This window comes from Phocoena sinus, chromosome 4 (genome assembly GCF_008692025.1).
Source record: "Phocoena sinus isolate mPhoSin1 chromosome 4, mPhoSin1.pri, whole genome shotgun sequence".
NCBI lineage: Eukaryota > Metazoa > Chordata > Mammalia > Artiodactyla > Phocoenidae > Phocoena > Phocoena sinus.
The window spans coordinates 72616129-72632787 of NC_045766.1; the positions used below are offsets into that span (position 1 = coordinate 72616129).

Here is a 16659-nt window from a genome sequence, read left to right on the forward strand (position 1 = left end):
AAAAAAAAAATCTAAGCATACACAGAGAAATCCAGTCACAGTGGATGAGAAACAGGATAAATAACAGACAGAATGAACAAACATGCAAAGTCTTCAGATACTGGAATTACCAGACAAGGATTAAAAAGTAACTATGATTATCATGTTTAGAGAAATAAAATACTAGCTTGAAAGCACCTGCAAGGAACAAGAAATGCTTTTTAAAAAAAATACCTAACTGGGAATTCCCTGGCGGTCCACTGGTTGGAACTCAGCGCTTTCATTACCAGGGCCCTGAGTTCCATCCCTGGTCGGGGAGCTGGGAATCCCACAAGCTGCACGGCGTGGCCAAGGAAAAAAAACCTAACCAGATTTGAAATATAAATAGAATTTATAGAAATAAAAAATACAATAATTAGATTTTTTAAGGTATTTCATATGTTTTAAACATACAGAAAATTTGAAAGAACACCTGTATACTACTACCTAGATTCAACAATTGTTAACATTTTATCATAGCTCTGTTATAGTTTTTAAATTTGCTGAACCATCTAAAAGTAAATTGCAGACATCATAATATTTTACCCCTAAATATGTTAGAACGCATCTCTGAGAAATAAAAACCACTTTTTCATAACTACAATGTTATCTCATCTAAGAAAATTAATAATTGCCTAATGTCATCTCATATTGAGTCTGTATTAAAATTTTCAGTTTGCAGAAAAAAAGTTTTCTTTTTAAAAAAAATCTCTACCTTTATTTCCCAAAGATGCCTTAAACTTATTTTATTTTATTTTACTTTTTGGCTGAGCTGCGTGGTATGCGGGATCTTCCCTGACCAGGGATGGAACCCGAGCCCCCCTGCAGTGGAAGTGCAGAGTTTTAACCATTGGACCACCAGGGAAGTCCAAAAAAAAGGTTTTTATAGCTGTTTTCTTTTGGTTTTTTGTTTTTTTATAACTAGGATCCAATGAAGGCATTGATTTTGGTGTTTTCCTTTTCACTCCCTTTTCATCTAGAACAATCCCCTTGCCTTCTCCCTCTTCCACTACCTGCCTGCCCCCGCCCATGACATAACATTTTGAAAAGACCAGTATGGTTGTCTTGTGAATGCCCATATTCCGGATTTGCCTAAGTGCTTCCTTATAGAGTCCTTTAACTTATTTCTTGATCTTTCTTGTAGTCTGGAAATTAGGCCTAGAAGTTTGCTTAACAATTTTGCCAAGAATGTGTCATAGGTGATGCTGTGTATTTCCTAACATATCACATTAGGAATATGAAATATCAGGCTGCCCCATTCTTAGTAATATTAATTAACTTTGATCTCTCGGTTGAGGTGATGATTGCCAGACATCTTCCCCAAAATGAAATTTAAAAATCCCTGGACTGTTTATCGGCTTCTTATAAAGTCAAACATGCACTATACAATCCAGCAATTCTACACCCAGGTATTTTCCCAAGAGAAGTGAAAACTTACGTTCACACAAAAACTTGTACATGAGTTGATAGTAGTTTTATTCATAATGGCCCCTAGCTGGAAACAACCCAAATGCCCTTCAACTGATGAGTGCAAAAATGATTGTGGTACATGCTTACAACTGAATTATATCAGCAATAAAAAGGAATGAAATACTGATATAGGCAACAACGTGGATGAATTTTAAATGCATTATGCTAAGTGCAAGAAGCCAGATTCAAAAGGCTCTACCCTGTATATTCTATTTACATAACATTCTGGAAATAGCAAAAAACATAGGAACAGAAAACTCTAACCCTAAACCAAAATACCAGTTTTTTTGTTTTTTTTTTTTTTGCAGTACGCGGGCCTCTCACTGCTGTGGCCTCTCCCGCTGCAGAGCACAGACTCCGGACGCGCAGGCTCAGCGGCCATGGCTCACGGGCCCAGCCGCTCCGAGGCATGTGAGATCTTCCCGGACCGGGGCACGAACCCGTGTCCCCTGCATCAGCAGGCGGACTCTCAACCACTGCGCCACCAGGGAAGCCCCAAAATATCAGTTTTTAAATCTCATATTGAGAGACAGAAGTTTCCAATGACCAACATATTCCTACACCACTCTCCTGGTATGAAGGAACCTGGAAAGTTTAAGTATCACTCAGAAGGATTCTAGGTAAAGGTAAAATCAGAACAAAGGAAGCAGAAGAATATTTCATCATGCTCAGAGTGAAGCTTTATGAATGGAGCAGATTCTGACAATTTCCTAATTAACACCCGTTCCCCTCCTTCTTCCTAAAAGCACCAGACTTTAGGGAGGTGTCCACCTTCCTCCACAAAGCCATATGTTTTACTAAACCAGTTATGTTTATCTCATATCCCTTGGCAGGGACAGCTTCAGGAACAGAATTGTGACTCAATTCAGACCGATGCATTTTGAAGGAAAGTCTCTCAAGGGACTTCTAGGAAATGTTTTCTTTCTCAATTAAAAAAAAGAAAAAAAAGGCAGAAGAGATAAGTTGGCTCTTTTTCCTCTGGATGTTATTGTATCTGGATGTGATGCTTGGAACTGCTGCAGCTTTCCTGCTAACAGCTTAAGACAAAGCTCAGACAGATGAGGGCAAGTCAAGAGAGAAGCAGACCTGGAGCCCTGTGGTACTGGGCATAGACACTGCCCTAACTTTTATTATTTAAGCCAGCTGAGTAGGAATTTCCTGATAGAATACATAATACTTAATGCCTGTCCCACAACGTAATATACCTTTTTTGGTGACAGTAACACTCAGCCCACCTGAAAGATGAAAAAAATAACTAGATATTTTTATTCTTTGGATTTTCTTTTTATATTTGCAGTATACACCACTCCTCAACCTTCTTGTCAGCTCCTTTTGTTTAGGTTCAAATCTCATCCCTTACATTACAGACAGTTCTAGTTTTAATGTAGTCAAATTCATCACTTTTTTGCCTTTATGGTTTGTGATTTTATGTTTTCTTTAAGAAAATTTTTCCCCTTCCTTGATCAGAACCTCCTGATTCACAACTTCAGGGCTTTCCAATCACCTTCTGGCCTATGTGAATGGCACCCCCTGGAGTACTAAGTGCATGGCATCCCCTCCTTGAGTTGTGCAAAGCAGTTTGACTTAAAGTCATTAAGAGAAGCCACTATACATATGCTATTATGAAAATTGCAAAGTTTTGCTCTTCTTACTTGATCTTGAATAAATCTGTAATTTATTTTTGTATCTGATATAAGGTTAGGATCTAATTTTATTTGGTCCCAGGGTCATTGATTGTTTAGTCCATCTTTCCCTCACTGATCTGTAATGTTGCTTCTGTCACAGTGTCCATATATGTTTGTGTCTGTGTCTGGAATCTCTATACTCTATTTGTCTATTCCCCACCAATACCACACAGTCTTAGTTACTGTACCTTTATAATAATTCTTGATATCTCGTAGGCAAAACTTCCACCTTGTTCTTCTACTTTAAAAGTGTCTTGACTATTGTTGATCCTTTGTTTTTGAATTTTAAAATCACCTTATTAAAATACTGGAGAAATCCTGTGGGATTTTTGATTGGAATTACATTGAATTTATTGATTAATGTATAGAAAATTGGTATCTTTATAACATTGGGTCTTCCTATACATGAATATAATTTAATTATTTAATTATATAGGCATTTAATGCCTATCAATATAGTTTATTATTTTCTTTATAAGACCTTGTGAATTTTTCTTGATCTATACTTAACGTATTTTATATTTTTAGTTGCTATTGTGAATGGGATTTTTTTTTTTTAATTTGTTTTTGACTGCGTTGGGTCTTTGTTGCTGCGTGCGGGCTTTCTCTAGTTGCGGTGAGCAGGGGCTACTCTTCGTTGTGGTGCACATGCTTCTCATTGCGGTGGCTTCTCTCATTGGGGAGCACGGGTGCTAGGCTTGCGGGCTTCAGTAGTTGTGGCACGCAGCCTCAGTAGTTGTGGCATGCAGGCTCTAGAGAGCAGGCTCAGTAGTTGTGGCGCATGGGTTTAGTTGCTCTGTGGCATGTGGGATCTTCCTGGACCAGGGTTCTAAGCCGTGTCCCTTGCATTGGCAGGTGGATTCTTAACCACTGCACCACCAGGGAAGTCCCGTGAATGGGATATTTTAAAAATTACAGTTCCAAACTATTTGCTGCTCATCTTTAGGAATACAGTTTTAAAATATGCATTTTAGTTTTATATCCAGAAATGTCCCTGAACTCTTTTATTGGTTCAAAAATTTGTCTGTCAGTTTGCTTAGATTTTTCTATGTAAATAGTCATAGAGTATATAATAACAATTTTTTTCTTCTTTAAAAATTTTTAATGTATTCTTTCTTGTCTTACTGCTAAGGCTAGGATTTCTAGTATATCACTGAATAGAAATAGTGATAGAGTGCATACTTATCTTGTTTTTTTTTTTTTTCTTTTTGTGGTACGCGGGCCTCTCACTGTTGCGGCCTCTCCCGTTGCGGAGCACAGACTCCGGACGCGCAGGCTCAGCGGCCATGGCTCACGGGCCCAGCCGCTCCGCGGCATGTGGGATTGAAGGGCTATGTTCTACTTTGGTAGAAATAGGACTGAATTGATGCCCTGCCATTAGGCCGTAGTGCTGCTAGGATTGCATCGATCTTCCTGTTTGTACTGTTTGTAACTATGGCCCCATCTTAAGTATTCCTAATTGAAAAACAAAGCCTCAGGAAACTGAAACTTAACCAGCCGCTCTCGCTTCTGTAACTATGCTTGCTGAACCCCCTTTTGCAACCATCCAACCAATCAGACGGTGACTAGTGTCTTTGTTTAAAAGTTAACCAATCAGTGACTAATGTCTTTGTTTAAAAGTTAGCCAATCAGTACCCCCCACCCCTGAAGGTCGCGAGCTTGTTTGTACCTGTCTATAAAAGAGCTGTACTAAACTCCATCGGAACCTCTTAGCGTCACCGGCAACGAGTGCGCGGAGGTCCAGGTTCGAACCTGCAATAAATGACCCTTGCCGTTTGGCTTTGACTCTTGTCTCTGGTGGTCTTGTGGAGGGGTCTCGTGACCGTGGGCATTTCATTTGGGGGCTCGTCCGGGATGCCCCCAAGCCCACCAGACATCAGGTCAACGGGTCATCGCTGACAACCGATCGGTAAGTAAGGTGGCTCAGGGTACCTTCTGTTTTGGGGACTAGGACAGTCCTGGCGGACGCGCTATAGGACACCTAGTCGGGCGTGGTTGGAGACGTCCACCGCGACCCATCTGGGGGTTGATAGCCCATCTGAAGCGCGCACGCGATAACCTCCCTTCCTCCTTTTACAGGCTCCGCTATTGGGACTGCTCTTAATCACTTTCGTTTTCAGAATAACCTTTTCTAACCAACCTCTTCCAGGACCTAAACATGGGCCAAACACAGAGTACCCCTCTCTCCCTCCTTCTCACTAATTTTGGGGATGTGAAATCCCGAGGACACGATCTCAGTCTGGACATCCGGAAAAGAAAACTTATTACCTTCTGCCGCTCTGAATGGCCAACTTTCGGGGTTGGTTGGCCCACCGAGGGTACCTTTTGTCTTCCTATAGTCCTAAAAATTAAATCTAGAGTTTTCTTACCAGGGAAAGAAGGCCATCCGGACCAAATCCCCTACATCTTGGTATGGCAGGACCTGGTAGAAAACCCACCTCCCTGGATGGCCCCCTTTTTGTCATCAGGGACATATAAGATCCTTACGGCCCGACCAACTAAACCTCCCAAGCCTCAGACCTCAACCGCACCCATACTTTCTGACAGCCAAGACCTCCTTCTCATAGAACCCCCTCCATATCAACATCCTCCTTTGGCCCCACAACCGGTCCCCCTTCCTGCTCCTGACCCTGCTCCTCTCCCCTTGGAAGAACCTCCTGTGGCCCCTCCCGAGAGGCCACCCAGGTCAGAACCGGAGGAGCGAGAGGCAGAGGCACTGCCGGCCCTCCTGCCCAATGAAAATAACTCCCCTGGGCCGGCTGGACGCACCCGTGGACGCACTCAGCGCGACCCAGGGTTCCGCCATCCAGATTCCACCACAGCCCTACCCCTACGAGAAATAGGCCCTCCCGATGAGACAGGGAACCCCCGACTCCAATATTGGCCATTCTCTACCAGTGACTTATATAATTGGAAAACCCAGAATGCTCGTTTTTCTGATAATCCTAAAGACTTGATAGCTCTTCTAGATAGTGTTATGTTTACCCATCAGCCCACCTGGGATGACTGCCAACAGCTTCTCCGGATCCTGTTCACTACCGAGGAACGAGAACGAATCCAGCTGGAGGCAAGAAAACTGGTTCCTGGAGATGATGGTCAACCCACCGCTAACCCTGATCTTATTAATGCAGCCTTTCCCTTAACTCGCCCCCCGCAGGATGATTGGAACTACAACACCGGAGAAGGTAGGGGACGACTGCTCATTTATCGCCAGACTCTAATGGCGGGTCTCCGGGCTGCCGCGCGCAAGCCCACTAATTTGGCCAAGGTATATTCAATTGTACAAGGTAAAACAGAAAGTCCCTCCTCTTATTTAGAAAGATTAATGGAAGCCTTTAGGCAATATACCCCTATGGATCCAGAGGCCCCCGAAAATCAGGCTGCCGTTGTAATGTCCTTCGTTAACCAGGCAGCCCCTGATATTAAAAAGAAACTCCAGAAGTTAGAAGATCTGGAGGGCAAACAGATACAGGACCTACTCCGTATTGCTCAGCGCGTCTTTAATAACCGAGACGCCCCAGAGGATAGACAACTTAAAGCCACTGAGAAAATGACTAAGGTCCTGGCCGCCATTGTTCAGAAAGATCAAGGGGGCCCCCCAGCCACTCGACCTCCCAGGCGACCATTGGACAGAGATCAATGTGCCTATTGCAAGGAAAAAGGCCATTGGGCTCGGGAATGCCCCCAAAAAAGGCAACCGCGCCCCAACCAGGGGCAATGGCAACCGAAGGCCACCACCCCAGTCCTGTTTACACATGATGCAGAGTAGGGGGGACGGGGTTCGGACCCCCTCCCCGAACCCAGGGTAACCCTACAAGTGGAGGGGAAACCAGTCCAATTCCTGGTGGATACAGGGGCACAGCATTCGGTCTTGGTTAAGCCCCACGGGAAAATTTCTGACAAAACCTCCTGGGTCCAGGGAGCTACGGGAGTTAAACGTTACCCCTGGACCACTCAGAGAACTGTAGACTTGGGCACGGGAAAAGTAACCCACTCCTTTCTGGTCATTCCCGATAGCCCTTGCCCCTTACTGGGGAGAGACTTACTTACTAAAATGGGAGCGCAAATTCATTTTCGGTCAGAGGGGCCGATCATGACAGACCCTCACAACCAACCCATATCTGTGCTCACCCTGAACTTGGAAGATGAGTACCGACTTCACCAGGAACCACCCTCCCAAAATCAAGATATAAAGTCATGGCTTCAGCAATTCCCCGAAGCATGGGCAGAAACAGGTGGGATGGGACTAGCCAAACATCGCCCAGCCCTATTCATAGAAATCAAACCAGGGGCAGATCCTGCACGTGTCCGACAATATCCCATGCCCATAGAGGCCAAAACTGGTATCACTCCACATATTCGCCGGCTTCTTGACCTAGGTATACTGCGTCCCTGCCAGTCGGCCTGGAACACACCCCTGCTGCCAGTCCGCAAACCTAACAGTAAAGACTACCGCCCAGTACAGGACCTGAGGGAAGTTAACAGACGAGTCATAGACATCCATCCTACCGTACCCAATCCATATACTCTTTTGAGCGCCCTTAGTCCAGAAAAACAATGGTATACTGTGCTGGACCTCAAAGATGCCTTTTTTAGTTTACCCTTAGCACCCAAAAGTCAAGAACTCTTTGCCTTCGAATGGTCGGATCCCGAGAGAGGCATAAACGGACAACTCACCTGGACCAGACTTCCCCAAGGATTCAAGAACTCACCTACCTTGTTTGATGAGGCCCTACACGAGGATCTCAGTGAGTACCGGAGACAAAACCCCAATATAACCCTCCTGCAGTATGTTGATGATCTCTTAATAGCTGCTGGGACCACTGAAGCCTGCCTGCAGGGAACCAGAAACCTCCTACAGACTCTCGGCACCCTGGGATACCGGGCCTCTGCCAAAAAGGCGCAGATCTGCAGGTCTGAGGTAACTTACCTGGGATACCTACTGAAAGGGGGGCAACGATGGCTCACAGATGCACGGAAAGAGACTGTCCTCCGCATCCCCAGACCCACCACGCCTCGACAGGTGAGAGAATTTTTGGGGTCAGCTGGGTTCTGCCGTTTATGGATACCCAAATTTGCTGAAATGGCCAAACCACTATACTTAGCCACCAAAGAACAGACGCCCTTTGAATGGACAGAGGAGGCTGAGCAATCGTTTCAGCAGATCAAAACTGCCTTGCTATCCGCACCCGCCCTGGGTCTCCCTGATGTCTCCAAACCCTTCCACCTCTTTGTGGATGAAAACAAAGGCATAGCTAAGGCCGTGTTGACCCAACCCCTCGGTCCTTGGACCAGGCCTATCGCTTACCTATCGAAGAAATTGGACCCCGTGGCTGCAGGCTGGCCTCCTTGCCTCCGGGTGATCGCCGCCACAGCCCTATTGGTAAAGGATGCCAACAAACTAACTATGGGACAGGAATTACATGTCACCACCCCCCACGCCATCGACGGGGTTCTCAAACAGCCTCCCGACCGATGGATGAGCAATGCTCGATTGGTCCACTACCAGGGTCTACTGTTAAATCCTCTCAAAATCAGCTACACTCCACCACGGGCTTTAAACCCTGCCTCTCTATTACCTGACCCAGACTTAGACTCCCCACTCCATGATTGTGCAGAGGTACTGGCTCAGATCCATGGGGTTCGGGAAGACCTACGTGACCAGCCCCTATTAGATGCACAAGTCACATGGTTTACTGACGGCAGTAGTTTTGTCCAGCAAGGTCAGAGGTATGCGGGGGCAGCGGTAACATCGGAAACTGAGGTGATATGGGCAAAGACTCTCCCCCCAGGGACCTCAGCCCAAAAAGCTGAATTAATTGCCCTGACCCAAGCTCTTAAGATGAGCAAAGACCAAAAAGCCACCATATATACAGACAGCCGGTATGCTTTCGCTACCGCACACATACATGGGGCAATATACCGAGAGCGGGGACTACTCACAGCAGAGGGCAAAGACATCAAGAACAAAGAGGAAATCCTGGCCTTGCTAGCGGCCATATGGGAACCCAAAAAGTTAGCCATTGTACATTGCCCGGGGCATCAAAAACCCACAAATCCAGTCGCCCGGGGCAACAATTTGGCAGACCAGACGGCTCGAAAGGCGGCATACACTCCAATACCATTACTTCCCCTACAACTGCCGGATCCAGGGCCCCGGGAATTACCGCCCCAACCCGACTACTCGGAAGATGACATTAGATGGATAAACAAACTCCCTCTAACCCAGGTTAAAGACGGATGGTGGCGGGACGCTAAGAACAATATCCTCCTTCCAGAAAAACTAGGAACCTTGGTCCTTGAACGGATCCATCGTAGCACCCACTTGGGCGCCCGACGGCTACAGGATCTCATCAGACAGACTGGACTTAAAATTAAAAATGTCTCCGAAAAAACTGAACGACTGGTTGCTGGCTGTGCAGTCTGCCAACTCCATAATGCTAACACCCACCCACCAACCGCTGGCATCCGGGAAAGAGGGAACCAGCCCGGAGCCTACTGGGAAGTGGACTTCACGGAGGTAAAGCCTGGCAAATATGGATATAGATATTTACTGGTGTTTATAGATACCTTTTCAGGTTGGACTGAGGCATTCCCGACCAAGAATGAGACAGCACAAATAGTAGCTAAAAAGCTACTAGAAGAAATCCTGCCCAGGTATGGCTTTCCAGTTATGATAGGGTCAGACAACGGGCCGGCCTTCCTTTCTAAGGTAAGTCAGGATCTGGCTTCCATACTTGGGGCTGATTGGAAATTACATTGTGCATACCGCCCCCAGAGTTCAGGACAGGTAGAAAGAATGAATAGAACTCTAAAAGAGACCTTGACTAAATTAACCATGGAGACTGGCGCTAACTGGGTAGTCCTACTCCCCTACGCTCTGTTTAGGGTGCGAAATTCCCCCTATAAGCTAGGATTTACCCCCTACGAAATAATACATGGTAGGCCTCCTCCTATTATCCCTAACCTAAAGACTAATCTTATCCAATCGGACCCAGAAAATAATCTCCTGTCTTCCCTCCAAGCCTTACAGCGGATACATGAGACAATCTGGCCCAAACTAAAAGAGTTATATACAACAGGACCCCCGCCTACTCCACACCAGCTCCAACCAGGTGACTGGGTCCTTGTCAAACGCCATCGACAAGAGACCCTAGAACCCAGGTGGAAAGGACCTTACCAGATCATCCTGACAACGCCGACGGCCATCAAGGTGGACAGCATAGCTGCCTGGATCCATTACACCCACGTCAAGCCGGTGGACCCACTTTCTGACCTCATCAAGTCCACTAAAGCTGACGTCACCTGGACGGTTGATCGGAGTAAGGACAATCCCCTCAAACTGACCTTACGCCATACCCTCCCCCATGAGGACCAAGGTACTGCTGATAGCTCTAATGACAGTCCTAACCCTCAACCCTCGGGCCACGAGGGGAGGATTCAACCCCCCCCCACTAAGAATGCTTTAATGCAACAACTATATGGTGCACCCTGCGAGTGCAGGGGAGGTACTAGCGAGACTCCTGTTGTTCCCCGAAGGTATACTCATATGCAGGATTGTGGGGGAATAACTGCATACCTTGTTCAGGTATATGGAGGCACCGGGGTCAAAACCAGCTGGCAATGCCACCATAAGCCTAAACCACTCCCCCCCCGAGCTATTTGCCCCTGTTCTACTTTTCAGGAATCAATGCATAGCACGTGCTACTCCTCTTACCAGCAATGTACAGGGACCAATAACAAGACTTATTTCACAGCCACACTACAGAATAATAAAAGTCCCACCATTAGTGATAATAATAAATACCTTCAGGCTGGATGCATTGGCACTCCCGGGACCCCGGTGTGCTGGAATACCAGGGCCCCCATACATATGTCAGACGGTGGAGGGCCCCAAGACGAAATGCGCCAGATAGAAACCCGAAGACAAATAGAAAAGGCCTATCAGGATCTGTACCCACAGCTCAGCTACCACCCCCTAATTCGCCCTAAGGTCAATCCCTCTGAACTGGACCCCCAAACCACGACTATACTAGAAGCTACTTTTGCGCTTTTAAATACCACCAACCCCAACTTAGCACAAGATTGCTGGCTCTGCCTTCCTCAAGGACCGCCCCGCCCTATAGCTATCCCCATTTTCGCCAATTTAAACATCAGCAAACAATGTAACCCAACTTTACTCCCCGAGCCGTTTCCCATACAATTTTCAAAGTTTTCAACTACCTTTAATACCTCATGCTTTGTCAAGAACGATTCCCTCTCTAACGCCAGTATTGACTTGGGAATCCTTTCATCTACTGGATGTAGTCAGTATATCCCCGTAAACTCCTCCCTCTGTAGTCCTAACACCACTGTCTTTGTCTGTGGAAATAACCTAGCATACACCTATTTACCCCAGAACTGGACAGGGGTCTGCAACCTAGCCACCCTCCTCCCTAATGTAGACCTGATCTCGGGAGACACTCCATTGCCCATTCCCAGCTTTGACCTTTGGGCAGGAAGAACCAAACGAGCCATTACAGCCATACCCCTCCTGGTAGGACTAGGAATTACAGGAGCTGTGGCCACAGGGAGTACAGGTCTTGGGGTCTCCCTTCACTCCTATAATCAGCTGTCTAGACAATTAATAGAAGATGTAGAAGCCCTCTCTGGAACCATTCAGGACTTACAGGACCAATTAGATTCGCTGGCCGAGGTGGTCCTACAAAATAGGAGGGGCTTAGACTTGCTGACAGCTGAACAGGGTGGGATATGCCTCGCTCTAAAAGAAAAATGTTGTTTTTATGCAAATAAATCAGGCATTGTAAGAAACAAAATTCACCAGCTCCAGGAAGACTTAGCCCGCCGTCGGAAAGAATTAGCGGACAATCCCCTTTGGTCAGGATTTCATGGGATGCTTCCCTTCCTCCTCCCCTTCCTGGGCCCTCTACTATGCCTCCTTCTCCTCCTCACTATAGGCCCCTGTATATTCAACAAAATCATGGATTTCGTCCGAAAAAGAATAAACACAGTTCAGCTAATGGTATTAAGATCACAATATCAGCCATACGAGGACTTAGAAAATGAAGAAACTGAGCCTTGAGGACCCAAGATTGGCTCCTCTGGTTCATGAAAGAAGGGGGAATGAAGGGCTATGTTCTACTTTGGTAGAAATAGGACTGAATTGATGCCCTGCCATTAGGCCGTAGTGCTGCTAGGATTGCATCGATCTTCCTGTTTGTACTGTTTGTAACTATGGCCCCATCTTAAGTATTCCTAATTGAAAAACAAAGCCTCAGGAAACTGAAACTTAACCAGCCGCTCTCGCTTCTGTAACTATGCTTGCTGAACCCCCTTTTGCAACCATCCAACCAATCAGACGGTGACTAGTGTCTTTGTTTAAAAGTTAACCAATCAGTGACTAATGTCTTTGTTTAAAAGTTAGCCAATCAGTACCCCCCACCCCTGAAGGTCGCGAGCTTGTTTGTACCTGTCTATAAAAGAGCTGTACTAAACTCCATCGGAACCTCTTAGCGTCACCGGCAACGAGTGCGCGGAGGTCCAGGTTCGAACCTGCAATAAATGACCCTTGCCGTTTGGCTTTGACTCTTGTCTCTGGTGGTCTTGTGGAGGGGTCTCGTGACCGTGGGCATTTCAGGATCTTCCTGGACCGGGGCATGAACCCGTGTCCCCTGCATCGGCAGGCGGACTCTCAACCACTGCGCCACCAGGGAAGCCCACTTATCTTGTTTTTGACTTTAAATGTTTTATTATTAACTATAAAGCTGTTTACTCTGTGTTTTTAGTAAATATACTTTATTAGGTTAAGCAAGTTTTTTTCTCTACCTAGAGCATTAAGGATTTTTTTTTTTAGTTTTGTTTTGTGAAAGGATATTGATTTATACCAATGTTTTTCTGTATCTGATCACATGGATCAAATGGTTTCTCATATTTAATTTATTCTACTATCGTGATTGCATTGAAAGATCTTTTTACTGTAAAATTATACCTTCATTCCTGAATAAATCTGATTAAAAAATAAATGTGTACATGTATGTACATATGTGTCTGTGTTATTGGATTTCTAAATTTTGGTTCAGTATAACATTTTTATCTCAGTTAACCATAAGTGAGGCTGAGCTTTCATTTACTGCTTTGTTTTCAGAAAGAGCTATTTGTCCCTTTTGTTTCTTTTTCTGGAATAATTTGCATAAGTTTGGGATCATCTGTTTCTTTTCTTCTTCTTCTTTTTTCTTGGTAGAAGTCACCTGTAAAGTCATCTGGGCCTCGTTGTTTATTTGTGTGGTGAAGTCAGTTTTGTTAATTGTTGTAAGTCTACTCATAGTTGAGTCAACTTTGGTAAATTTTATTTTTCCAGGAAACTGCCATTTATCTGTTTCCTAATTTATTGGCATAATGTTCATAATATTCTCTTAGTTTAAAAATCACTGCTGTATCTGCTATTTTCCTTTTTTTCTTAATCTAATTTGTAAAAGGATTTAAATTTTACTTGTTATTTCAGAGAACCAGCTTTTGTATTTTGTTTTCTATTTTATTTATTTCTGCATTTTCCCCTTCAAATTTCCCTAGGTTAACTCTGCTGTTTCTTTATTAACTTCTTGATTAGTTATTGAACTGTTCATTTTCTAGCCTTCTCTAATATAACCAGTTAAGGTTATAAACTTTTACTTTAGGCACTGTTAAAACTGCATTCCACAAATTCTGATATGTATTTCCATGACAATTCAGTTTTAAATATTTCTCACTTTCCATTTGTTTCTATCAACTTCCCTTTGCCCCTCCAGACCCACTCACTTCCTTCCCTCTCCACCCTGCTCTCTGCCCCACAGGCTGTTGTGTCCTCTGTCTTCCAGCTGGGTTCTGCTAGTGGGAATTCCTGGCAAGAGATGGTAGAGGAGAAGGAAAACGAGGTCAGGGTATTTATTTTCCTGGTCTCTTCTCTGTGAGATTGCTGGTTACATTCCTTGACAGAAGGTCACTGCTTCTTAAAAGATGGCCTGTTCTGCAAATAAGATTCTCTTTTGGTATTCCAGTAACTCCTCCATCTCCTGTCCCTTTGGACCTAGAGGTTGTGACTGTTCCACTGTTTCTAGTCCCAGATCCTCCATTGTCCCTTGATTCCCATATATCCTGCCCACATCTTTAAAATTTGTTTTTTAAAAATTGAGTGACCATCTGTTATCTGTTGGAACCCTGAATGATATACCACTTTTATTTTGTCTTTGGTCCATGACTTATTTAGAAGTTTGTTTTTAATTTCCAAGTATGTGAGTTTTTTAAAAGTTATTCTTTTAAAACTAACTTCTAATTTTTAACTGATCAATATTTAGAGAATATGTTCTATATCATCATGATTCTTTGGCATTTGTTGAGAATTGCTTTGTGGTCAATTTTTATTTTGTTCCACAGGTGCTTGAATAGAATAAGTATTTTCTGTACCTTTACTACTTTTGCCTGATAGATGGGGGTTGTATAATTGTATGTTTGTCATTTCTTCTTTAAAAATTAATTTTTCTTTATACACACTTGAGATCATGTTACTAGATGCATACAGATTTAGAATTATTTTATTTTCCTGGTGATTTGTTCTTTTTGTCATTGACCGCCCCCCCCTTATCTCTAATGATACATTTTGCTTTAAAGCCTATTTTGTCTGAAATGAATATAGTTACTCCACCTTTCATTTCCTTAATAGTACTTCTGCATGTCTTTTTTACTTTTCCCTTAATTTTTCTTTATCCTTATGTTTTAGGTATATCTTGTATCAACAGCATATAGTTGGATTTTTTTAAGCTACATAATCTAATTATCTGGTTTTTAAATAAAAGAAATATTGTCATTTTAGCTTACAGTCAAAGTATAGTACATTTAGGATTCAAGGGATTTGGATTCCAGTCTCTACCCCACCGTTGTGTGACCTTGAGCAACTCTTTCAAACTCTCTCTCAGGAGAGTAGTGATAAAATAGAAGTGTTGAATCAGATTATCTTGAATATCCCCTCTAGCTCATTTACTGTCATTCCCTTCAATTACAGTAACATGTTACAAATAGATTTGTGACAGGGACTCTTAAAACCAGACCTAAAAATAAAAACAAAATCCTAGTGTAATTTGGTGAAAGAATTCAAATAGTAACTGATGTTTAGCTTTGGGTATTTGCTCTTTGTCATCTAAAACTTTAATTTTCCGTCATTCAATGTATAATACTTTTGCAGTTCAATTTTCTGAGGACAATCCATGTTTTTTAAAGAACATATTTTCCATGATTTGGGGGATATATATTTTTTCTTGTGATTCTAAAGGTCTTTCATATTCTTTTCTTTTTTTTATAAATTTATTTATTTTTGGCTGTGTTGGGTCTTCGTTGCTGCCCATGGGCTTTCTCTAGTTGTGGAGAGCAGGGGCTACTCTTCGTTGCGGTGCACGGGCTTCTCATTGCGGTGGCTTCTTTTGTTGCAGAGCACAGGCTCTAGGTGCACAGGCTTCAGTAGCTGTGGCATGCAGGCTCAATAGTTGTGGCTCGGGGGCTCTAGAGCACAGGCTCAGTACTTGTGGCTCACGGGCCCAGGTGCTCTGCAGCACGTGGGATCCTCCTGGACCGGGGCTGGAACCCATGTTCCCTGCACCGGCAGGTGTATTCTTAACCACTGTACCACCAGGGAAGTCCCTCTTTCATATTCTTTAACAATCCAAAACTGATTTTCAAGGTTTTGTTATTAGTTTCCTGCCTCCTTTTCTTTTAGCCTACATTTTAATTTCTACAAAATCTTTTCTAGAGTTGTGGATACCACGATCTTTACCAGTTTTTCAAAAGATTAATCTAAAAATGACATCACTATATCTGAACCCTAAGACCTTGGAAATAAACCTACAGATCTCATTGTTAGTCTCTCCATTTAATGGAGGTACAGAAATAACTGCATCTAGTTTTTGTAGAGAGACTATTTTATTTGGAACCCCATTTTTCATGGTTGGCTATAGTGACACAGACTTTAGGATTAAGGCCTTTAGGAAGGAAGAGGTCACACTGTTTCTTGCTTTGGTTTTCACCTCCATTTTTGCACCTTTGTGTTAATGTGAACCAAACAGCTTCCCAAATCTACAACTGGTTCCTGGGTTTCCTCAACCCACCTAGAAAACTGCAGCAACCTAGGAGGTTGTCATTTAACTGACAATACTCTTGGTTAGGAGTCTGCTTTCTTATACACCAATCATATAACCCTATGGTTACTTTGATTTAACTTGGTTATTTTTTAATTCATCCCAATAGCGCATTTACAGACTCTTAGGATGGGTCAATTCTCCAGATGACTCATCTCATCTTTTATTGGGCCATTTTTCTGTGTAGATGCAAAATATGTGGGTGGGAGGTGGGAGGCTAGAACCTAAACTGAGTCTCTTTATGTTCAAGGTGGGTGGATCACCAGATTTGAGTGTACTCCTGTAATTGTTTTTTAAAGTACTTTAAATCATATAGTTAACATACT

At 43.7% G+C, this 16659-nt stretch overlaps 1 protein-coding gene across 1 annotated transcript; it reads left to right on the forward strand.

Annotated features, from left to right (window-relative positions):
• Window positions 1-5097: 5097 nt before the first annotated feature.
• Window positions 5098-12283, forward strand: LOC116753552. Its single transcript, XM_032631428.1, is given in 1 exon segment — window positions 5098-12283. A coding segment is annotated over 1 exon segment (6924 nt). The 5' UTR covers window positions 5098-5331; the 3' UTR covers window positions 12256-12283.
• The last annotated feature ends 4376 nt before the right edge of the window (window positions 12284-16659 follow it).